This window comes from Taeniopygia guttata, chromosome 11 (genome assembly GCF_048771995.1).
Source record: "Taeniopygia guttata chromosome 11, bTaeGut7.mat, whole genome shotgun sequence".
Taxonomy (NCBI): Eukaryota; Metazoa; Chordata; class Aves; order Passeriformes; family Estrildidae; genus Taeniopygia; species Taeniopygia guttata.
The window spans coordinates 20,728,453-20,753,633 of record NC_133036.1 but is presented as its reverse complement, the minus strand read 5'-3'; the positions used below and the strand labels follow the sequence as shown (position 1 = coordinate 20,753,633).

At 44.7% G+C, this 25,181-nt stretch overlaps 1 protein-coding gene across 9 annotated transcripts in view; it reads right to left on the bottom strand.

Annotated features, from left to right (window-relative positions):
• CDH11 (cadherin 11) overlaps positions 1-25,181 on the bottom strand; it is an 89,896-nt gene that overhangs the window by 12,330 nt on the left and 52,385 nt on the right. For all 9 annotated transcript variants that reach the window (XM_072934439.1, XM_030282705.4, XM_072934436.1 and 6 more), the window contains 6 exons: positions 14,725-15,120; positions 12,695-12,989; positions 11,808-11,927; positions 11,240-11,407; positions 2,405-2,592; positions 691-944 (listed from right to left, as the gene is read on the bottom strand). In XM_072934439.1, the coding sequence (XP_072790540.1) occupies positions 691-944; positions 2,405-2,592; positions 11,240-11,407; positions 11,808-11,927; positions 12,695-12,989; positions 14,725-14,952 (1,253 nt within the window). In that variant the 5' untranslated portion in view covers positions 14,953-15,120. The remainder of the gene's footprint in view (positions 1-690; positions 945-2,404; positions 2,593-11,239; positions 11,408-11,807; positions 11,928-12,694; positions 12,990-14,724; positions 15,121-25,181) is intronic.

Here is a 25,181-nt window from a genome sequence, read left to right as displayed (position 1 = left end):
TATACCCACAAAAGAGGTCTTCATAATTTAAGTTACGTTGAGAACATGAAAAATAAAATAAACTAATAGAAGGCTATTATAATATAAGAATTCTTTACTATGAGGGCAGGGAGACCCTGCCACACGTTGCCCCGAGAAGCTGTGGCTGCTCCTGGCAGTGTCCAAGGCCAGGTTGGACATTGGGGCTTGGAGCAGCCTGGGACAGTGGAAGGTGTCCCTGCTCATGGCAGGGGGTAGGAATGGATGAACCTTAAGGTCTTTCCAGCCCAAACCATTCCATGAGTCTGTGATTCCAAGACGATCCAACATAACTGCAGAAAGTAGGGGCCTGTGGGGGCTTGTCTTTAACAATTAACACTTAACAATTGCCCAGCCCAATCCATAATCTATATCTTAGACTTTGATATGTTGAGAAACATCCATGCTGTGATAACAGTACAAGATATTTGTGGAAAATATAATTTAGAATAGAGTTTACCAAAGATTCCCTTAAGTGTATTTTAATTTGACATAGCTGTAGTGTGATACAGGCTTTGAGAAACTGGCAGCTTGTGGAACAGGCACAAAAACAATGCTAGATGGTTAAACTTTCAATATTCTGGGTGTCTGTAGATCTGTCACACTGTCTTCAGAACTTGCCTAACCATTCCAAAAGCCAATGCTCAGAAGGAAACAGGAAATCCAGCAAACCTTAGGGCACTGTTGGCAGCATCCGGGTCTTTGGCATGTACTTTTCCAACCACAGTACCAGATGCTGCATTTTCCTGTACTTCAAAAATGTAACTTGGCTTCAAAAACACTGGTGGCTCATCAGCATCTTCCACTGTTATTTTCACTGTCACCGTGTCCTTGAAGGGCCCATTGCTGATGAACTTGGGGTCAATGTGGACATTGGCTGCCTCCACCTTCAGGCTGTAGGACTTTTTGCTTTCATAATCTAAGGTCTGTGAGAAACAAGAGGACAGGGCATTCCAGAGTCAGGGAAACCAGGCTGTAAGAGCAGCAGGCAGTGCCCTAGTGTTCAATGACATCGAACAAAGGTGAGCGTCTGTCAGCGAGCTTGGACTGAAATGTGTGTATTTAAAAACATAAAGACTCAAATGGAAGGAGCTACATTCTATGTATGGAGCAGCATAGGAAGGCACTCAAAATATCACCACAGAGTCCTGGTCTTGCTCTTTGCTTGCTGTATCAATCATCTGTACTGGAAACACAAATTTTGTCTCCATCCAACCTTCCAGGCAGCACAAAAGTGCAATGGATGGGAAAGGGGCTCCCACAAGAGGCCTGGCTTTATCCAGGCTGGCAGGCATTCCCCATGGATGTGGTTTGAAGTGCTCCTGGGTCCACCATGAGATAGCACACTGATAAGTTAAATTATTCAGGTAGTGGGGAAAATACGAAGATGGTTTGCAGTGCTTTCATTCCTGCAGTTCTTTCCCACCACAGAACTCATAACACTTTCCAAAGAGAAGGTGGAATAATGCCCCATGGCACAAGTCCTTTTGGGAGCTTGATCAAAGCCATGGCGCCTCTTCACCTGCATGGGCATGAAGTGGCTGCAGGGTTGCACCTCAAAATGATCACTCAGGTGCCAACCACATTTCACAAAGTATGTTAACACCAGTGAAGTGGAGTGACAGCTCACTCACATTTCAAAACACACAAAAATTCCACTCCCACCTCTAGAACAGAGACAGAAATTGACCCAGGGCAGTTCTGAGCAGAGGAGACCTCTGGGTCCCCCACCAACGGTCTGCCCTAAAGGGCAGGGCAGGGTTGACCAGAAGTTGACCAGGTCTTCTTCTTTGACTTCTGATTATCTTCAAGAGAGATAAATAGCTCAAAGATAAAAAGGGCAAAATGATAATGCTTCCATAATAATATGATTTATGTTCTGAAATTTGCAATTTAAAATTAATTTGATAATGCTTTCAAAGCTCCTGCTGACGGGCTGTGTGTGAAATCCCCTCTGCTGCTTTTCCCATAGCCTGTGACTCCTTCAGAACACTATTGTGGACAAGCACAGCTGAAAAATTCAAACTATAGGGCATGAGGCTTTTCAGACTGAACATAAAGCAACAGTGAATGTCTGCTACTTATCAGCACTAGGCAAAACTTCATTAACAATGAAGCTGATGGCATCATATTTTACCGTGACTTTTTATTATGAATTCATTTAGTTTGTGCAACTAATCCACTGTACAGTATTTATGTAACTCTTCTTGGTTATTTTCTTCCATTCCAATTCAGCTAATGGGGAAATGGAATATTAAGAGTTAATCACACCTTGCAAAATTAAGTGAAATTTGCATTTACTAATTTTAGCTTAGGTAGTAATCGATTATTACCAAATATTCTGTTAGCAACAAAAAAACACTATATAGCAGTAGTTATCACTCACCTTCTTAAGCTTCACAACCCCTTCCTGAGTCTCATAATCTGTGGTGATTTCAAACATGTCCATGCCATCTCCATCAATGATGCTGTAAGCTACCAAGCCATTCTCCCCAATGTCAGGATCTTTGGCCTTCACTCTTCCCACTTCCTCTCCTGGGACAGCTGCTTCCGACACCGACATCTGGTACACACCTGGGCCAGAGAGAACAGGGAGAACAGGCATATGCCCCAAGTGAGCAAGCTGCTCCCCACTTGTGTGTTTACTCTTTGAACTTGAGAGTTCCAAATAAACACAGTGATTTTGGCATTTTCACTCCCCTGAAGGAATGCTGTGTTATGTTCTGTTCTGTTTCAAAGAGCTTTGAGCAGCAAAGGTGAGGGTCTTTCAGCTGTGAAACCTTAACCCACATGGATAATGGATAATGTGGATAATGAACATGATCTCCTCCCTGTTACCCCTCTGCTCAGGAAGGGATGTGAAAGGACAAATAACCACCCAGAAGGCAGAAATTGTTGTGGCACCTAGGTTTCCACTGATCTCAGAGATGTTATTACAAAAATTGAAGGAAAACTCTCTCTCACGTTGTCTTGGTTTGAAAAGACAGGAGTCTGTGAAGGAAGGCAAGACCCTCCTGTGAAATGGAAAAGGTAAACCCCCTCCCTCCGAATTACCACAATTTCAAAATTGAAAGGCTCTCAGGTCAAAAATGGAAGTAACAGTTCTTTACTAGGGGAAAAAAAAAAAAAAACTAAATTAAAAAAAATGTAATTAGTACAAACAAAACTAGTGATAGAGTCAGAACCCTGACACCCTGAGGATCAGGGTGTTGGTAATACTCCAGTTAAATGGTGGCTGCTCCTCCTGGAGTGTCAGATGAAATGCTGCTGAAGTGATGATCTGTAGGAGGGTGTAGTTTTCTCTGAAGGTCTGGTGATAGAGTAGATGGGCCTGGTCTTCCTCGGCGGATCCAGCGGGAAAGAAGCTGCTCCACTGGGAATCCAGCAAAGAAGCTGCTCCTCTGGGAATCCAGCAAAGGGGCTGCTCTGATGTCCCAAAAAATGCTGATTTTATGCAGGTAGGGATGCTTGGCTCCTCCCTCTGGGTGGAGCATCTCACAATGGGAAGATGTAACTTCACCAGTCATGCAGTGAGTCATTAATGGCCCATTAACAGAAGAGATCTCCCCTGAGGGAGACATTGTTCTTGGAAGAGATAAGAAAACTGCCCAACCTCCAACAGATGGCAATAGAATACAGGCTTATCTTACAAGCCAGGACATTATCCACCCCTTATTCTATTTCCATCTGCATCACAATGAAATCTTACACCCAGTTTTCACTTAAGACCAGGTTTCCCTGTGGTACACAACAGGTTTCCCCATCTTTCTGGATTACCCACCAAGTGTAACCAGGCCCTTGAGCAAAAACAATCCCATGGATGGGTTTGTCTTTGACTGAGGTGGGATTAATCTATACAATTTTTCCTAAAATATCTATCATATGTACCTCAGGGACTTTATCTCCATCCACTGTGTACAAGGATTCTGACTGGGCAGGACCAGCTCGATTGATGGACCCTCGGGTGTTGACCATCTAGGTTGCTTTTGCCAGGTTAATTTCACAGTTTCTAAATGTTCCCTCACCAAGTGCTTTCAGGGTAGTCTTAAGGAGTCTGTTGCACCGTTCGACTTTGCCAGCAGCTGGAGCATGATAGGGAATATGATATATCCATTCGATACCATGTTCTCTGGCCCAGGTGTTGATAAGGCCATTCTTGAAATGGATGCCGTTGTCAAACTCAGTTCTCTCAGGTGTGCCACTCCTCCACAGGACCTGCTTTTCCACGCCTAAGATGGTGTTTTGGGCAGTGGTATGAGGCACAGGGTATGTCTCCAGCCATCCAGTGGTGGCTTCCACCATGGTCAGCACGTAGCGCTTGTCTTGGCATGTCTGGGGCAGCGTGATGTAGTCAATCTGCCAGGCCTCCCCGTACTTGTACTTGGACCACCGCCCACCATACCACAGGGGCTTCACCTGCTTGGCCTGTTTGATGGCAGCACATGTCTCACAGTCATGGATAACCTAAGAAATATTTTCCATGGTTAGACCTACCCCTCGGTCTTGTGCCCACTTGTAGGTGGCATCTCTGCCCTGATGACCTGAGGCATCATGAGCCCATCGAGCCGGGAACAACTCCCCCTTATGTTGCCAATCTAAGTCTATCTTTGACACCTCTATTCTTGCTGCCTGATCCTGCTCATTGTTTCGGTGCTCCTCATTAGCCCAACTTTTTGGGACATGGGTATCTACATGGTGGACTTTCACCGTTAGGTTCTCCACCCGAGAGGCAATGTCTTTCCATATATCAGCAGCCCAGATTGGTTTTCCTCTACGTTGCCAGTTGGCCTTTCTCCACCTTCCCAGCCAGCCCCACAGAGCATTGGCTACCATCCACGAATCGGTATAAAGGTAGAGCTTTGGCCACTTCTCCCTTTCAGCAATGTCCAGGGCCAGCTGAACGGCCTTGAGCTCAGCAAGTTGGCTCGATCCACCTTCTCCTTCAGTAGCTTGTGCAACCTGTCAGGTGGGGCTCCATACGGCTGCTTTCCACTTCCGGTTCATCCCTACGATGCAACAGGAGCCATCAGTGAAAAGAGCGTAGCGGGTTTCCTCTGCTGGTAGTTGGTTATATGGTGGAGCTTCCTCAGCCCTTGTTGCTTGTACCTGCTCCTCGTTGTCAGTGAGACCAAAGTTTTCACCTTCTGGCAAGCTTGTAATTATCTCCAAAATCCCTGGGCGATTTAGTTTTCTAATACGGGTGACCTGAGTGATGAGGGCAATCCATTTGCTCCATGTGGCGTCAGTGGCATGGTGGGTAGTAGGAACCTTCCCTTTAAACATCCACCCCAGCACCGGCAGTCGGGGTGCCAGGAGGAGTTGTGCTTCCGTGCCAATCACCTCCGGGGTGGCTTGAACTCCTTCATAGGCAGCCAAGATTTCCTTCTCTGTTGTAGCTGGCTTCAGACCCTCTGTAACTTCGGCTCCAGAATCCCAGTGGTCGGCTTTGAGTCTCATCAGGCACCTTCTACCAAAGGTTGCAGGACAAACCATTGTTCCCGGCTGCAGAGTAGAACACATTCTTGACCTCTGGGCCTGTCCTGACTGGGCCAAGGGCTACAGCATGAGCGATCTCCTGCTTGATCTGGGCAAAGGCTTGCTGCTGCGCAGGGCCCCGGTGAAAATCGTTCTTCTTGTGGGTAACCAGGTAAAGAGGGCTCACAATCTGGCTATACTCAGGAATATGCATTCTCCAAAAACCTATGGCACCTAGGAAAGCTTGTGTTTCCTTTTTGCTGGTTGGTGGAGACATCGCCGTGATCTTGTTGATACCTAGTGGGGATCTGGCGCCGTCCTTCTTGCCATTTCACTTCCAGGAACTGGGTCTCTCGGGCAGGTCCCTTGACTTTGCTCTTCTTGATAACAAAGCCAGCTTCTAGCAGTATCAGTATCTCTCACCTCTCTCAAATGCTTCTTCCACTGTACTCCCCCACACAATGATATCATCGATGTATTGCAGGTGTGCTGGAGCCTCACCCTTCTCTAGTGCAGTCTGGATCAGTCCATGGCAGATGGTAGGACTGTGCTTCCACCCCTGGGGCAGTCGGTTCCAGGTATACTGCACTCCCCTCCACGTAAAGGCAAACTGGGGCCTGCATTCTGCTGCCAGAGGAATGGAGAAAAATGCCGTAGCAATATCCATAGTGGCGTACCACTTTGCTGCCTTGAACTCCAGCTCGTACTGGAGTTCCAGCATGTCCGGCACAGCAGCACTCAGTGGTGGAGTCACTTCATTTAATCTACGATAGTCCACAGTTAATCTCCATTCTCTGTCAGATTTACGCACAGGCCAAATGGGGCTGTGGAAGGGCGAGTGGGTTTTTCTGACCACCCCTTGGCTCTCCAGCTCATGAATCATTCTGTGGATGGGGTCACGGCATCTCGATTTATTTGGTAGTGCCGGTCGTGCACTGTTGAGGTCGCAATTGGCACTTGTTGCTCTTCCACCCTTAGGAGTCCTACTGCAGACGGGTTTTCTGACAGTCCAGGCAAGGTGTTAAATTGCTTAATGTCCTCTGCCTCTACAGCAGCTATTCCAAAAGCCCACCTGAGTCCCTTTGGGTCTTTGTAACAGCCGTTCTGGAGGAAGTCTATGCCCAGAATACACGGAGTGTCTGGGCCAGTCACTACAGGATTTTTCTGCCGCTCCTTCCCAGTCAGGCTCACCTCAGCTCCCACCAGGGTAAATTGTTGCGATCCCCCTGTCACACCAGCAGTGGAAACAGGCTCCTCCCCCACATGTCTTGATGGTATCACAGTACACTGCACACCAGTATCAACTAAAGCATCATATTTTTGTGGCTTTGATGTGCCAGGTCATGGGATCCATACTGTCCAGAAGGTCCGGTTTTCCCGTGCCTCTCCCTGGCTAGAGACAGGGCCCCTCTAACACTGGTTATTATTCCTTTCCTGGGCATACATACTAGAGGTCCCTTCAAGGGAGTCTGACAGATCGTACCCAAAAGCTCGGTCATGGGAGGTTGAGGCTACCTTCACCTTCGTGGAACTCCCCCAGCTAGAGTTTCCCTCCTTGAGTTGATGGACCCGTGCTGCCAGGACAGAAGTGGGTTTCCCATCCCACCTCCCCATGTCTTCCCCATGGTCATGCAGGAAGAACCACAGGTTAGCCCTTGGGGTGTATCCACTCTCTCTAGCTGGGGAATGTTGGGCTCTGACTTTGGGGCCTGTGACTCGCACGGGTGCTGCATTAACCTTCCTCATCTCCTCTTTGAACTCTTTAATCACAGCTGAGATATGAGCCTGCATTGGGCCATTAATCATACTCTCATAATTCCTAAATTTGTTGGGAATAGAGCTCACTGTCTCTTGGTTAGTGTCAGCATCAATTGTTGCAATGAAGGTGGTGTACTGAGATGGCCCAAGATTTTCTAGACTCCACAGCATTTGCCCTGTGCACCTGACCTTGTCGGGGTCATTATCATGCTGTCCATCCCTCCCAAAGAGTACCTCCAATACTGCCACTTCCCTCAGTTGTTGGATCCCTTCCTCAAGGGTTTTCCAGCACATTCTATGGTGGTGCTCCTGCATTCTCTCCCTGTGGACAAACCTTTCTCTGACACTCATTAAAAGCCACTCCCAGAGGGAAAGGGACTCTGGCTCCCTTACAAAAATCTGATTCATACCTGAGTCCTGGGTCAAGGGTCCCAAGTTCCTTGCCTCACCACCGTCCAGCTGCACGCCTGTACCCATAAGGTCCCAGACCCAGAGTAACCAGGTAGTATAAGCCTCACGCCCTTGTCGCACAATGTCTTTGTGCAGATTAGGGAGACTTTCGTACGTCAGGGACTTGGTGATGATTGCGACCTCTGGCTCCCCTGTGGGTTGTGAGGTTCCTCCATTCCTATCCCTATCTGGGTACTCTGCTTTCATCTTAGACCTCCTTGTTTCTACTGGGGCAACTGCTGCTGGCTGTGACTGCCTTTGTGGTTCAGCTGGAACCTGGACAGTTGTAACATCTGTGGGTTCCACAGCTGTACTATTAGACTGTCCCTCTTCAAGGCAAAGGGCGGGTTTCTCACCAGCTGGGGAAATGCACTCCTTCAGCATCTCACGTATCTCCTTAACTAGAACCCTCACCCAATCTGGGTGGTTCATTTCTGAGGCAGGCTCTGGGGCAGTGTCAGGCTCCGGAGCAGCAGCATCTCCAGTCTCTGGTGTAGGTGTCAGGGTATTTATCCAGGTTAATCTTCCTTTATCTCTGAGTGCTAAATATAACAGGCATATTAGCAACACTACCCATTGTATGATATCATTAGTACTTAGAGTAGATCTTAACCCTTTGAAAACTGGTGCAGCAGACCCAAAAAGATGGTTAAAGGGTTGGGAGAAAGTTTCCCCCGGTGTCATTTCCTTGCAGTAGGTACCATTATAAAAGTAACCCCAAAAACATGTTAGTGTGTGATAGCTTTGAATCCATGTAACTGCCTTCCAGAGGAAGTTAAAGATCCATTAATTCCTCACCTTATTAACCCATAAGCAAAACTGGATAACAGCCACAGTAGCCTTAATTATAGAACCCATGTCCAGATAAGGGCCTGCAAATGAGAGAAATACAGTTGCGACCACGTGCCACCCAAACCAGGGTAAACTAGACCACATGGTGACACTTAAAGATATTTCTATATCAGCACACACACCAAAAAAAAAAAAAAACAAAAAAACAACAAACTTAAGAACTGTTAATCCTTTTTTCCCTCTCAATGCCCTTGAGTCTCATGTTGGGCACCAAAATCTGTCTTGGTTTGAAAAGATAGGAGTCTGTGAAGGAAGGCAAGACCCTCCTGTGAAATGGAAAAGGTAAACCCCTCCCTCCAAATTACCACAATTTCAAAAATAAAAGGCTCTCAGGTCAAGATATGGGAATGGAAGTAACAGTTCTTTTCTAGGGAAAAAAAAATTTTAAAAAATGTAATTAGTACAAACAAAACTAGTGATAGAGTCAGAATCCTGACACCCCGAGGAGTCAGGGTGTTGGTAATAGTCAAGTTAAATGGTTGGTGCTCCTCCTGGAGTGGCAGATGAAATGCTGCTGAAGTGATGATCTGTAGGAGGGTGTAGTTTTCTCTGAAGATCTGGTGATGGAGTAGATGGGCCTGGTCTTCCTTGGCGGATCCAGCGGGAAAGAAGTTGCTCCTCTGGGAATCCAGCAAAGGGGCTGCTCTGATGTCCCAAAAAATGCTGATTTTATGCAGGTAGGGATGCTTGGCTCCTCCCTCTGGGTGGAGGATCTCACAATGGGAAGATGTAACTTCACCAGTCATGCAGTGAGTCATTCAATGGCCCATTAACAGAAGAGATCTCCCCTGAGGGAGACATTGTTCTTGGAAGAGATAAGAAAACTGCCCAACCTCCAACAGATGGCAATAGAATACAGGCTTATCTTACAAGTCAGGACACATGTGACTCATGATAAGACCTTCACCTCTGTTTCTCATTTCTGCCCATTCATTCAAGAGGCATAAATTATATACAGCGTATTGGATAAATCCTGTCTTGCTGTGCGGGCTAAAGTATATATCTGCTGCTTTCTATAGCTTGAATTTGGAGTGTGACTGTAGAGAAACAATAATTATTAAAATTTCACACCACAGAGAATATGTACCAATTTGTATATGATTTCATGCCAAACAAAAAATGGCTTTCCCATGGCAAGCCCCAGTAGGAAAACCATCCCCAAACATCCCACAGGTGTTTCCCTGGCTATTCAGAGACACCAGAGGAGAGCAACACTGTTCCTGGATAAATCTCTTTCTAACAGTTGTCCTTTAGGCAATACTGATTCCAGAAGTTTCCCAACCCCCTCCAGAGTTCAGATAACATAACCTGATCCTAAATATAAAAATCTATTTCAGCATTTTCTGCCACATAATCAGAAGTAATAAATTGGGGAGGAAAAAAAAGGGATGAAAAAATTTAAAAATCTAATTTATTCCCCTTTATAATTGCTCTTTTTTGCTCCATGGGCACCCTAGGAACATTAGGAGACTTACACCAGGCAGGGACTTGGCTCATTACCCATAAAAACAATTGCCACATGTCATGGAAATAGGTCATTAACTCCAGTTACAAAGAACCCAAAATTTAAGTATATAACTCATTAACAGCTTGAGCAATGAACATTAAAAAAAAAAAAAAAGTAAAATAAGAATGAAAATATCAGTAATTTGGCTGTTTATACAGACAGCTAAACCCTGGTTTTGAGTTATAAAGCATTCCCAAATCAGATTTCACCTGGGGGTGAATGATTAAGTAGAGGAACTGCTTTTGGGCATTTCTGATAATTTTATGTGTTCTTGCAAAACACTCACTGAAGGGGCTTGAATTCATAGAAAAATCCATCATCTGATGGAGTTAACAAAATGTTGTATACTGGTGTCCCAGGTTAAGATGTGGAGGGAAAAAAACTTGTTTGTAAGGTACGTAAATCCTGATTTTTTAATGATTTAATAATTTTATTTTTGAAGGGTAAATGGTGCTGACACAGATTTTTGCATTCAGTTCCTTCATGAGAACCCAGGGAGCTGCAGCACTTGAAGAAGAGCTGTTAGAGGGATGGCCACGGCCAGGATATGTCAGGGTCAGAAGTGCTGCTCAGAGGAGAAACATGGTGGGCTGAGATGGCTTTGAGTGAGTCTGCAGTGCACTCAAAAAACCCCAAACCCACACAGAGATGAGCTGCAGAACAGATGTGTGGGCCCACTAATGTACTTCCACCCAGCTGTGAAGACTGGGTCTGGTAATGTCAGCCCTGATTAATTTTATATGTGAAAAGTAAATTGCTCAGGCATAAAAAAAATGCTGTATTTCACCTCCATAAATACACTTCAGCAATTAAAAAAGTAATTGTGCTACATTTCGTTTGTTTTGCGATGGTAAATATGAGTCTTGAAGAATGTATATATGTCTCTCTGTTCATGTAAGCTATACAGAATGGCCCAGTAGCTTCAAAAATTAAGTGTAGGGTCAGAAATCCTTGCAATTTAATGCTGGCCCTAAAAATGTCTCACTTTGCAACAAAAAGCAAATAATTCAGACACTAAAGTTCCGTACGTTACAGCAAAAAATGAGTAACTAATACTTCTTTATTCACGTGTGGTGCAATAATCCATCAGTTATTGCCTCTTCAAGCCTTGGGTGTATCTGATATTTCACAAACATGGGTCCTGGCAGTAGATGGGAGAAGGATTTTGTTGGTACTCACTCTGTGGGAACTTTGGTGGGTTGTCATTGACATCTGTAAGTGTAATTGTCACTTTGGTTGTCCCTGAGAGGCCTCCCATGTGTCCTCCCATATCCTTGGCCTGTATCACCACGTGGTACTCCTCCTTGGCTTCTCTGTCCATGTTGGGAAGGGCAGTTCGGATGATTCCTGCAGGCACAAAGGAAGGTGGCATACACAGATTTAATGAAAAACTGGCTGCTGCATTTGGAGTGCATTAAACACAGCAATATTTGCAGTGATGGTGGAGGTTCTGCTTTCTCTGAGCATTGCTATGAGGAAAGAAGCCCTAATATTCCACACAGAGGATAGGCCTGGAGAATTACAGCTGAGCACAGAAACAGCCTTTCAATCATCACAGCATACAGAAAACACAGAAACAACATCAGCTTTCTAGTGTGGAAGCTCCAGCAAATGCCAGGAGACCAACCTGCAGCAGAACAGGAAGCTTTGCTCAGACACAGCAGCAGCTGTGTCCAGTCAGTACGTTCAGTTCACTTTGATGCACACTGGTCGCGAGGTGCCACTCAAAGAAACAGTTTAACAATACCTGTTTGAGCCTCCACCGAGAAGTAGGGTTGACCTTCAAGGATACTGTAAACCAATTTGGCACTGTTCCCATAGGTAGGGTCATCAGCATCTGAAGCTGTTACCTGAATAACTGATGTACCTAAAAATGGAGAGCAAACACAGGAGGGAGAGTCTGAGGCAAACACATCTGTAAGGGCCATGCAGAAATGCTTTCAGTCACACAGGAGAGCTGTTCCTAAAATTTTTTATTTCCATGTTTGGTAAATAAAAATCAAAATTACTTGATTTTTGATTACAATTTCTATATGACAAAATATACTCATATGATCCAAAAAGATCTGTCACCAGCTGTGATGTGGATTAATGTTCTAACCAGTGAAGATATAAAAGTCAGCAGTCACCCTGCACCATTATGGTTTTTCCCCTCAGTAGTTTAAGCCTTATATTGCTTTTGTCATTAGACAGTCAAACAATAGAGTTTTCCTTTACATTTTTCTCAGTAAGCTTCAGACAAATCATTCCTGTAGAAATCTCTGAGAAAGACACAAGCCCAAATAGGAGATGAAAATGGAATAGATGGTAAGGCAGTAACTTCCCAGCTTTATTACACAGCTCTGCCAAAGGAATGATCTTTGTGTTTACCCCAGAGGATTCACAGTCCATAAATTCCAGGGGACTCTTATGCTCCTTTCTAGGAGGAAAAATAGTTTGATTCTAAGAAGGTCTCCCAGTTAGGAGCTGTGCAGGGTTTGATTTGGCAGCAGATTAAATACATCAAATGAATGATGGCTGAACACGAAAGTAAATTTTACTTCCCCAAATCCTTGACAAGAGGAATGAAATAAAGCTAAGATGTCCTGATGGTGCAGCACCTTCCACAAGGGCAGTGCCTTTCTGAGTACTCACCTACATTTGATCTCTCGGGCACATTGGCATGGTAGTTTTCATGGAGAAACTCGGGCGGGTTGTCATTTATATCTTGAACTTTGACAATGAATTCAGAAGGGGGTTCCAAAGGTCTGTTTGTGTTCCTGTCCACAGCCTGAGCTGTCAGGGTGTACTGAGCTCTCTCCTCCCGATCCAGTGTCTTGGTTGCATGAATGTTCCCTGATTTGTCATCAATAACAAAAATGATTCCTGCTCCTTCACCTGAGAGAATGTATTTAATGTTTCCATCTCCAGAATCAATATCTGAATGAAGCTACAAAAGGAGAAACAGACACACCTTAACAAAGGGAAAACACATTTCCTGGATGTGTTTGTAAAACAAAGAAGTGAAGGAAATTGCTATCATTTCACAGTTTTCAACAATTGTGGCTTCCATCAGGCATTAATCCACACTCAGGGACATGCTGTGACCACAGGTACCCTGTCTCCAGGGCAGTGCCAGCCCAGACATGCCTCCTGCCACATGCAGGACTCTGCTAAACCCAAAATTTCAGATCTAAGGAAGAGGATATACAAGAAGATGCTTGTAGCAGGTTCTTTATTCACATGAAGTTGGTAGGAGGAGTAATTTTTACAAAGATTTTGTACACTTCAGTGAACCATGTTCTACTGGGTTGCCTGTAAAAAGCTGTTAAATGACAAATGCTATGAGTTAAGTGATAAATGAATGAGCCCAGCTGTGCCCAGGTGTGCAAGAATGCCACGGGTACCCTAGCTTGTAGCAAGTACAATGGGGACAGCAGAAGCAGGGCAGTGACTGTCCCCTGTACTGGGGGCACTGCTGAGGCCACACCTCGAGGGCTGTGTCCAGTTCTGGGCCTCCCCATTCAGGAAGGACATGGAGGGGCTGGAGCGTGTCCAGGGCAGGGAACAGAGCTGGGAAGGGGCTGGAGCCCCAGGAGGGGCTGAGGGAGCTGGGAAGGGGCTCAGCCTGGAGAAAAGGAGGCTCAGGGGGCCCTTCTGGCCCTGCACAGCTCCTGCCAGGAGGGGACAGCCGGGGGGTCAGGCTCTGCTCCAGGGAACAGGGACAGGGGGAGAGGGAACGGCCTCAGGCTGGGCCAGGGCAGGCTCAGGTGGACACCAGCAGGAATTTCCCCATGGAAAGGGGGGTCAGCCCTTGGCAGGGGCTGCCCAGGGAGGTTTGGGGTGCCCATCCCTGGAAGTGTCCCAGGAAGGGCTGCAGGTGGCACTCAGAGCTCTGGGCTGGGGACAGGGTGGGCATCGGGCACAGCTGGGACTCCATGGGCTGGGAGGGCTTCGCCAACCTTAATGATTCTGGGATTCTGTGTGATTCTGATTGCCAACTAATTTTTAATTACACCCTCTTTAATATAAAAGAGGCAACAAATGCTTACTAAACGTTCTTAATTCCAAAATCAGTGCACATTTCAGTTTGATGAATGAGGGAAACATTGAGCCAAATTAAAGATTCATTGATTTTATATTGACAGCTACAAATTGCACCATTTTAAACCAGAATACGCAACATGGTATTTGCTGACATTGATCCTGTTTCTCTACTCCTTTTATGCTGGGGTTAAGTCAACACCATTCTGCTGCCCATTTAGAAACTGGCAAATATACTGGTTTATTTACCTGTTTATATTTTACTAGTGTTAGACAGTTGATGGGTTAGACGTTCAATTTTTAATTGCTGTTTTTAAAGACTTGAGAATTATATTCTTGAGACATATTTTTCCTCCATTTGTTGGTGTGGTTCTTGCTGCTTTACTGAGTAACAGCCTGCATACCTTCATTCAAGGACTGCTGAGGTCAATGGAAATATTTGTATTGACTTAGGTAGTATTTTGCTTAGCATTTAAACTGAGCTACCAGAAAATGAAGAAGCAGCTTATACAGCACAAAGGCAACAACAACAACAACAAAAATAACAACAAAACCACAAAAAAAAAAAAAAACAAAACCATCTCAAAAATAATAAAAATTAAGAATATTAATCAATGGCTGAAAAAGGAATTCTTTCTTACCCTTCCTACCAGCACAGGATCTGGTCCCGTGTACTCCTCTATAACGAAGAACTGGTTCCACACCCAGCCTCTTTTGGAGCGGTGCAGGACTTGTCCCTCCTTGCCCTTCTCGTGGTGCCCGTGCAGCGAGGGCCGGGCGCGGCTGAGGTGCTCCATGGTCAGGCCATGGCTGTAGCACAGCACCCCCAGGCAGAGCAGAGCGGCGTGTAAACAGTGGTCCTCCTTCATTTTTGGTTAGTGTGTAGGCACAGGAGTATCCGAGATTCTACCCCTTCCACCTTGGAAGTCAGAAAGTCTGGAGCCACTGAGGAGTTTCAGACCAAGATTTGTTCACACAGGATGACACCACGCATTAAACACATCACCTTAATGCTCTGCAGCTACCCACCTCAGTTTCTGGAAGAAGGGAAAATGGAAAAAATCGTCAATTCTTTGAGGATCTTGTAGGATTTTTTATTTAGCAAAACAAAACTAAGACTGCAAAACTGGTATATATCAAGATAAGAAGACTAAAATGAATACATGAATGTTGATGAAATCCTGAGTAATGGTCAGATTTGGTGTTTTGCTGCATGCAGCTGCTACCTTGCAGAATCTCCTGGCTGGCTGGTTTGGCCACTTAGTGACTGGAAGTTGAAAGACAGATAGGGAATCATATTTTCTCATGATCCTTTCAAATAGATTTAGCCCAAGATGCAAGGTAACTGTAGAAATACCTAATTTAGACCTAATCCCTTTTTAGAGCTTAGATATAAGCCTTAGATATAAGTTGCTAAGGCAGAGGTCCAGATATAAGGGAGATCCCAAGACTTATCGGAAATGCAATATTTCTCCACCAGCCCTTTCATGATCAACACTTCCTTGTGCTGAACGTAACCATCCCTGTTTTTTAATGGGCAGGAGCAGGGGCTGGCAGGCCTCCAAGGAACTCCAGTTTGGATTTAAACCCTGGAAGCACCTCTGAGGATCAAGGCACCATCAGCACTGATTGCTAGTGTGATGCATTCAGATATTTTTGATAGTATAACAATTGATTTAACTATTTGTTTTACTTTCCCTGGGTGTCAAATTACCAGGATTACATTGATCTCCTAGTTTCTAATACTTCTTAAAACACTAGGTGAGATTTAATATCTGAGGGAGAAATAGAATTATACAGTGGAACCTGAACTAAGCAGCTCTTAATCCATCACAAAGGCCACTTTCACTTATCCCTGGGGTTTCCAACATATTCTCCTTGAATCTTTACACAACAACAAATTTTTCAAGGTCCCTAAAATTTTTGGTTAATTCTTGGTGTGATTCACTTTACTCTTCCGCAAAGTAAAAATCTTGACGTTATATTTATACAGGCAAATGTATAAATATGTACCACCATCAACTGTAAAACAGAATGATTTTTAAATCTGAAGTAAGGAGATGCTAATGGTATTTTCGGCAGAGAAAATGTGAATATAGGCAAAAGCTTGAAGCTAAGCACATTCTGTAACTCCAGCCAGAGACAAACATCTCACTAGTCCCAAACCCACTCATTTGGGGTTGTCTTTCTCATATCCTGAGCAGTCATGTCCTCCTTCCACATTCTGTTTACAGTTACATAAAAATACATTGGCTGACAGGGGTTCATGAATAAGGAAAGACATATTTTGGTTTATTTCCTAAAAAAATATCAGTTTTCAATTTTATTATCCTGAAAACTGAAATCACCTCAGTTACAGCACCAAACTAGCTCCAACATAATGAGTGAAATGACATTCTCACGCATAAATGCAAATATAGTCTGGCTTTCCCAAGCATATTTATTAAATAGCTTTGGTGTATCCATTTGACTTTTTCCTGTTGTTACAAGATGACACATTACAGATTACTCATGGATTACAGCATGGAACACATAGAAAGGAAAATAATCCCTGTGATTTTGCTCAGGAAAATCCTTATATTTTGACACAATGTATGTATGTGAAGTGTGGGGCATTAGGTCTGTGGTTTCTATTTCATGTCTCCATCTTGCTGAGGGGTAAAAACAACAAAAGGCTTAAATGGCATGAAAACTGAGATTTCACCTATTTTGGATGCTTGTTTTGCACCCAGCTTTGCATAGGGAAAAGAAAAAAAGGTTGGGATTTGTGCTGTTTGGATCACTCATGTGCAGTAGTTAGAGGGGATTGGGCTCCTGGAATGTAATGAAGAATCTACATACTCTAAACATGGAATAGGAAAATATTCCTGGACAGCTGTGCATTTCTAAACCTGCTGTGAAAATTAAACTCACTGATAGTCATTCATCATTAGCATCACAGAATGATGTCAGCTACAGAGATAAGTAAACAAATCCCCCCACTCTTCTGCGACTTCTCAATACTGTTATGAAAACCAATAAACACTTTTTAAAGCTGCTTAACCAGAATGGCAGAGCCAAGCTGATACACACACTGCTTATTATCAGCTATTCAAGTGTGAAGTGCTGGAAACAAAATGATAATCACAGATCCATGCTTATTTACTAACAAGGATTTAAAGCAAAAATTGTTTGTTATCTTTTGTTTTATCCTGCATATGTCTATGTACAGAGATGAAGCAATAAAGCTCCATGTCTTCATGCTAAAGAAAACTCTTTTCTCTCATCCATCACTTCAGAGAGTCCCAGAATCTCAGCATGGTTTGGCCTGGAATGGACCTTAAAGCCCACCCAGTGCCACCCCTGCCATGGCAGGGGCACCTTCCACTGTCCCAGGCTGCTCCAGCCCCAGTGTCCAGCCTGGCCTTGGGCACTGCCAGGGATGCAGGGGCAGCCACAGCTGCTCTGGGCACCTGTGCCAGGGCCTGCCCACCCTGCCAGGGAACAATTCCTCATTCCCAACATCCCATCCATCCCTGCCCTCTGGCAGTGGGAGCCATTCCCTGTGTCCTGTCCCTCCAGCCCTTTTCAATTGTCTCTCTCCATCTTTCCTGCAGCTCCTTCAGGCCCTGCAAGGCCACACTGAGCTCACCCCAAAGCTTCTCCCCTCCAGGTGAACAATCCCAGCTCTCCCAGCCTTTCCTCCCAGCAGAGCTGCTCCATCCGTCTGCTCATCCTGGTGCCTCCTCGGGGCTCTCTGCAGCAGCTCCAGGTCCTGGCTGTGCTGGGCCCAGGGCTGGGGCAGCTCAGCAGGTGGGGTCTCACCTGAGCACAGGGGCAGAGGGGCAGAATCCCCTCCCCTGCTGCCCACGCTGGGCTCAGCCCAGGGCAGAGGGTTCTGGCTGGGTCAGGTCCCTCTTGGGCTAAAAACAAGTCTCTCAGGCTGTTTGTAGCAATTGATTCTGTTTTGGGTTGTAAAGGCAAAGGGCTCTGTGCTAGCAGCAGTTCCAAGCTGACTCTTTAGGCAGTGACCCCCAGGTAAGACAGGCTGCCAGGAAAGCTGGAGCTTCAATAATCTGTCCCTGGCCTCCTCATGCCCCTTCTCCCCTCTTGGAGTTCATGCTCTGCTCACTCACATCGTGTTTACTCCAGCAGTAAAACCTCTGACTCCTATCCTCAGAAAACCTAAAAAAGCATAAATCAACAGGCTTCCACTGAAGGCTGTGAAATTACTTAAACTCAAACCAGCTACAGTCTGGATTTTCATAAACTACTTGTATTCTAAAAGACAAGGTGCACAAGATATTCTTAAGTTAAAGCTAAAATAAATTTAATTTAAAAATGAAGCAGTAGCTTTTACAAAAAAAAATCTCAAATATTTTTTCCTTCATTTATTTTTCAAATGATCTATTTAAAACATTTCAAATATTTCAACATTAACTCAGCTGCTGAAAGCCTACTGTTTCCTTCTACTTCAAGCAGAAAACATGAAAAAACAGCTAAACAATTTATAACGCAGTTCCTTTTTCTCTTGGGGAAAGATACGTCATAATCCTGAGACTATGGAATACAGATATGAGGATGGCAGTTGTTGCAGCTGCTGGGCTGCTGCTCCAGTGAGCATCTGAAAATTCTGAGTGTAGCACTTGGATTCAGGCACTGCACAGATTTGTCAGACTGATTTGCCATGAATGGTTGCAGCCTTTTTTATAAGTCACAATCTTTGCAGCATTTGGGATTTCTGCCCATAGGTAATAATCCTCAGCTGCAGAAAATCCAGTCTCAGTGAGCAGTTGACCAAACTGCAACAGTGCTGCTTTTAGCTGGGATAGAGCTAACTTTCCTCCTGGTAGCTGCTCCAGTGGTGTGTTTTGGATTTAGGAAGAGAATTATGCTGATAACACACTGAAGTTGGAGTTGGTGCTGAGCAGTGCTCTACACTGAGTCAAGGACTTTTCAGCTTTCAGCAGGCTGCATGGGAGGCACCAAGAGCTGGAAGAGGACACAGCTGGGATAACTGACCCAGCCTGGTCAGAGGAGTATTCCAGACCATTCCACTGTGCTCAGCACGTAAACTGGAAGGAGCTGGCCAGGTGTCTCTCAGGAGCTGGCTGGGCAGAAGTCTGTTAGTGGTGAGCAACTGCTGTGTGCATCACTAGTTTGGTGTATTCAAATTCTTTCCTTGTTGTCATCACTATTTCCTTCCTTTTCTGTCCTATTAAAGTGTCTTTATCTCAACCCATGAGTGTTCTCATTTTTACTCTCCCAAACCTCTGCCCCATCCCTGGGAAGTAGCGGAGAGTGAGCAGTGCCTGTGTGGTGCTCAATTGCTGGCTGAGGTTAATTGACAAACATCCTGATTTTTTTCTTTACATTATTTAGAATTGCGCAAAATATCATTTTGAAATCCTAAATTTTCCTAACAAATCTGTAAGAAAAGATGTTTCCCTCTTCTTGAGCATAGTGGATCCCAAGTTTCATAGGAACACAGAATATCCTGAGTGGGAAGGGACCCACAGGGATCACCCGGTCCAGTCCCTGTCCCTGCCCAGACCCAACAATCCCCCCAGGATCACGGATCCAGCCCCTGTCCCTGCCCAGACCCCCCAACAATCCCCCCAGGATCATGGATCCAGTCCCTGTCCCTGCCCAGACCCCCCAACAATCCCCCCAGGATCATGGATCCAGCCCCTGTCCCTGCCCAGACCCCCCAACAATCCCCCCAGGATCATGGATCCAGCCCCTGTCCCTGCCCAGACCCCCCAACAATCCCCCCAGGATCATGGATCCAGCCCCTGTCCCTGCCCAGACACCCCAACCATCCCCCCAGGATCATGGATCCAGCCCCTGTCCCTGCCCAGACCCCCCAACAATCCCCCCTGTCCATCCCTGGTGTCCAAAGGCTCCTGGAGCTGCGGCAGCCTCGGGGCCGTGCCCGTTCCCTGGGCAGCCTGGGCAGTGCCCAGCACCTCTGGGGGAAGCAGAACCTTTCCCTGCTCTGCAGCCTGAGCCTGCCCTGCCCAGCTCCAGCCACTCCCCGGGGGCTGCCCCTGGCCCTGAGCAGAGCTCGAAGCTGCCCCTGGGGAGGAAGTCTCAGACTGCTCTGGCTGAACCAAGATGGACTTATATTCAAAAGCATGAATTCCATTAATATCTTTGAACTGTATACAGATGAATGTTGGCAATTTTGTTAGTGGCTCACCACTAACAGAATAACAGTGTTATCAGGGGTAAAGGGTGAACAAGAGTAGTCAGCCACCACACAAGGTCTGATCTCATTAGCAATGCACATGAATGCAGTGAAATATCATCGGATGCATGCAGGACAGAGAAATATTTTAAAAGTCTAGTCCACACTCTGAAAAACAACCAGCATGAGGAGGTGTATACCAAAACGTCTGCGTGGAAATAAAATGTGTCCCTAAATTGAGAAAACAAGCCTGCTGGGCATTTCTAGCTGCACAGACAGCGTGGCTGTGCTGTGTGCTTTTAGTTGTTAATGCAAACCTCACCAGTTTCAATTTTAACATAAGAAAAGTCTGTTCTTTGACTGTTAGAAAATAACACCCATCAATACACCTAATGGAAATATGCCATTCATGTAAGAATTCAATCAAGAACACAACACCTGAAAAATAATATATCCATTTCCACGTGGAAACTCTATTGCATGCAGCCACTCTGCAAAGTCAGTGTGCTCCACACAGCTTCACACAGATCTGAATGACTGCTCCAAGATATCAACAGTGAAAAATGAAGAGGCGGCAGAGATAATTTCAATGACAAGAGCCGTGGCGGAAGTGAAGTCTAGCCAACTTTAAATTCCTTTCATTATTTTTATAGCAACAATAATCCCCAGCGTTCATGATGATTTCCTGTGTGCTATTAAATGACCATATGCCAAATTGTAATAGACTAAACAATTTTTTCTGATTTGTCTAGACCATAACTTCTGGAGGATGCATTAAAATAGCAATTGTTCTCAGGAATACTTGGCAGAAGGCAGCCAAGATCACAATGTTTCTGCATAACAATGGATGATTATGTTCTGAAATGTTTTGCAAAAGTATCATGTAAATATAGCAAACTCCCAGTCTGAGATTTTAGCTGTAATTAGAATTAGCTGAAAAGATGAAAGATTTATTCTACCATAATTTTTATATCAGACAAGGAAATGAATAGCTTTTTAATGACAGAATAAATATTGGATCATATTAATTCTGGAGTTGAGAGTGCCTGCGTTTTGGGCAGAGAGGTGGAGGTGGGGCACAGCTGGAGGAGCCCTGGGAGGCAGGGAGGGACCTGCAGTGTCCAGGTGATGTCCCCAGCCGGGCAGGGACCTCTCCACATGGGATCAGGCACTGCAAAGCTCCCCAGAACTTGGACAGATTCCTGCCTCTGGCAGTGGGGCTGTTCTGAGCAGCCCCAGAGCTCTCACTGCAGGGTTTAACCTCAGAGCTCAGCACGGAGTGTGTACCTCCCCTGGACACTGAAACTTCCATGGGCCCATGGAAAACGAGCAGCTCCCATGGAAAGCAGATCTCCAGATCCAATAATCAGTCAAGTCACACTGGTTAATCTTTAGGGTATATCACAAATTAACTTTGGGAGTTTTTAATAAAACACACAAGGTGAGGGATGTGGAGGAGTTCTGGGCACAAGGGTTTCATTCCTCCTGTTCATTGATGAGTGTGGGAGGAGTTAAACCTGCCATGGATCTTTATCCTCCTGCAGATTGCTCCATGCAAACCCTTGATGCCTACCAATTTTCAAGAAATTTGGTGTATATTAATAAGAAAAGATTTTTGAAGGATAAAAGTTATTGTTGAAGAAAGCTATTCAGCCCTAACCAGGCAGTCTCCCACATTTAACATTTAATTTCATTTTTTTCCTCTTTAACAAAATGTTGTTCTCTTCCTTGAGTCATTTCAAGAAAATGACATAATAAAGTAAATTGATAGCCTATTCCTTATTGCGTGTGGAACAAGAAAAACCACCAGAAATCAGAACCTTGCACATTTAACTTAATTCTCTCCATTAACTTTTGATTTTAAACTGTTCTGCATTATGAGACCAATCTTTGAATAGTTTTTAGCTTGGACTTTGTGACAAACTTGTGCAAAAGAAGGCCTCTCATTTTATTTACACAAAATAACATTGTGATATCAAGATCCACTTTGCAGCACTTTCAGTTGCATGAACCATATGGCAAAGCCAGTTCTTCAAATAAAACCTTTAGTCCTGAAAACAACTGAAATTTTAAATTCCAGACATGCTAAATTTGGACAAGACTCAAATGAGGATTATTGCATTTTTCCACTGTTACTAGAAACCAGGCTGAATTTACCCTTAAGCAGAATTAAGGGAGGTGCAACACTGCTGTGTCAAATTTGCAAGGCCTCCTTTAAAAGGACGGGTGAACCGGGAGATGAGACAACATCAGCTTTCGGCTGTACCCCAGCAATTTAGGGCTTCCGGTGTATTTCCAGTCAGGAAATCATCCCACTGAGTGGGATGAGTTTTGCTTCCTCAAATGAGCCCCTTCTCCCAGGGCAGCACTGGGACACAGCACCAGCACAGTTCCCTCTCTCAGTGCCAGCACCATGGGCCCCACTCATCATGTGTGAAATAGGAGAATTAAAAACTGAAGGACTCCTTCTACATGACACTGACTCCATGCCTGTGAGCAGCCCCAGAATCTGGTCATGTATATCTGTGTGTGCTGGGAATCAGGCACCAGGAACATGGAATGACAGGACAACTCATAGAGAGAAGATTTAGAGCAGATTTTAGGGAAAAAAAATTGTTCCCTGGCAGGGTGGTCAGGCCCTGGCACAGGTGCCCAGAGCAGCTGTGGCTGCCCCTGGATCCCTGGCAGTGCCCAAGGCCAGGCTGGACACTGGGGCTGGAGCAGCCTGGGACAGTGAAAGGTGTCCCTGCCCATGGCAGGGGTGGCACTGAATGGGCTTTAAGGTACCTTCCAGCCAAAACCATCCTGGAATTTTTTAATAAAAGCCAGTGTTCACTGGTCTCATGTAAAATGTTTTGTTTAGATGGCAAGAGCTCTGATCTCTACATGTTCCTGCTGTATATGTAGCTGGTAAATTTCGTTTTCCCCAATGTGTGATTTCAAAGTAGACCAGCAGCCAGTAACTCCCTGTGAGCCTCTCTACTGCTCCAGGTCCCTCTTGCTAGAGGAGCACATTCCAGGCCTCACTGGAGAGAACAGCAAAAGCCCCTCAACTGAATGCAAATTAATATAAAGTTTTCTGTGCCATTCACAAAACATAACTAGTCTTATGAGACAAAAGAATTTAGTCCAGAAAAGGAAATTCTTCATATTTAAGGATCCCTGGGGGAAAAAAAAACCCACTTAGTTATTGCACTGAATAATGAAAACCTCACACTCCCCCAGTTCATGTTCTATGTTTCGTATGGGAGCACTTTACACTGCAATGTAAAGGATTCAAATTTGAGGCTGCAGTTCTGCAGACATAAGTGTATATATAACTTTATACATAACTTTATATTTCGTGAGGAAACAGCCAAGATTCTAGAGGTATTCCACCACAAAGGAGTTCTAGGTCATGGCAAGATTGTATGTACTAAATACAGAAGTGAAATCCTTACAGAACTGGTGATTTGCATCTTGACAATAGAAGGAACTTCAAAAATGCTAAGCAAGTTTTGTGGAATCCTATTCTGAGTTCTGTAGAGTCCTATGAAAGGAAATCTTAATCCTTTGCATTTTTTAAATTAAGTTTTATAGCACTGTATTGGATTACTGAGATGTTTAAAGACAAAATCCCCAGCTGCTCCAAAGAAGAGTTTTTGAAATGCAACCACATTTTCCTGCAGCAGCATTGAGACTCAGCATTACAAAACCATAGACAAAGCCAGAAAATGATGGCCCTTTGAAAGCAGAAGTCATTGTGCAAGAAAGTAGAGAAATAACCTCCTGAACAGTGTGATGTGCTATCTGTCAGCATCTACCTCTGAATCCATCATGGAGAGAGAGCATTTTCCCCAAGCTTTGATTTAATTTGTGCTCATTGGGGAAGGGTGAGATTGCTTCTTGCTGTACCTCATATAAAGCAGGGGAAAGCAGGAAGACAACTTAGTACGTTATGGAGTGAATGACACAGAAATAAGCCTGAGAGAGTGATATTAAAAGGCTTGGGAAATGAAAAATGGCCGTAAACAGAGTTTTACATTTACTTGCTGTCCTGGGGAGATCCACTTAAGATAAATGTGACAGAGGCTGTCTGGTTTTAAGCATAAACTCTACAGGAACACAACCAGCATAAGGAAGGCAGTCTTATTAAAGAACATGGTGATTGATAGAGTAATTTCAAGTGATGACTAAGCTTTTGGTAGAGTTTATTTTAAATAGTAATTGTGTTCTTGTGCTTCTCAGACAAACTAGAATTCTCATAATTCCCTGGATGATCCAAGGCCAGCGAGGCTGAAGCCAAGCCCATGCTAGTCTCAGTCATTTTGTTATTATGTAAGTGGCTATCTATGACAGCCTGAGGAGGACACAAATGACAACTAAAGTCAACTTACTTGCAACTACTAATGCTGTATTTACATGCTAAACCAACCCTGAATATTTTTTCCCCTAAGAATTGATATGTATGAATATCTGAATAACATTTGTGCTGTGGTTGATAGACTCTTAGTTTTGTGCCAGAAATTAGACAGTAAGTCAAGATCAAATGGTGAAAACCTATCAAAAACTAACGACTGCAGGCAGGTCTATTGAGCTCCCAGACCAAGGCAGACAGAATTCCAGACAGCAATTCATTTCTGCTCAGACCCATAATCTCTTGCTGAAGGGCTGGCAGCCCCCTCAGAAGCAGAAATCTAAATTCATTCTGTGGTTCTGCACTTACAGCTTCATTTCCAGAGGCAGCTTCAGCGGTGCTGCCCAAAGGCTGGACTACTAAAGCATCCTGGGTGGTCTTTGTGTGGCCAGTGTATTCCTCTCCAGAACATTCTTCCACTTTGAATTTAATCCTACCGGACTCCTCAATCCCCTTGTCCCCTTCAGTTTGGTCTCCCTCATGCAGGAAAGTTCCTGATGAAAGACTTTCCCATCCTGATTCATTTAGAGAGG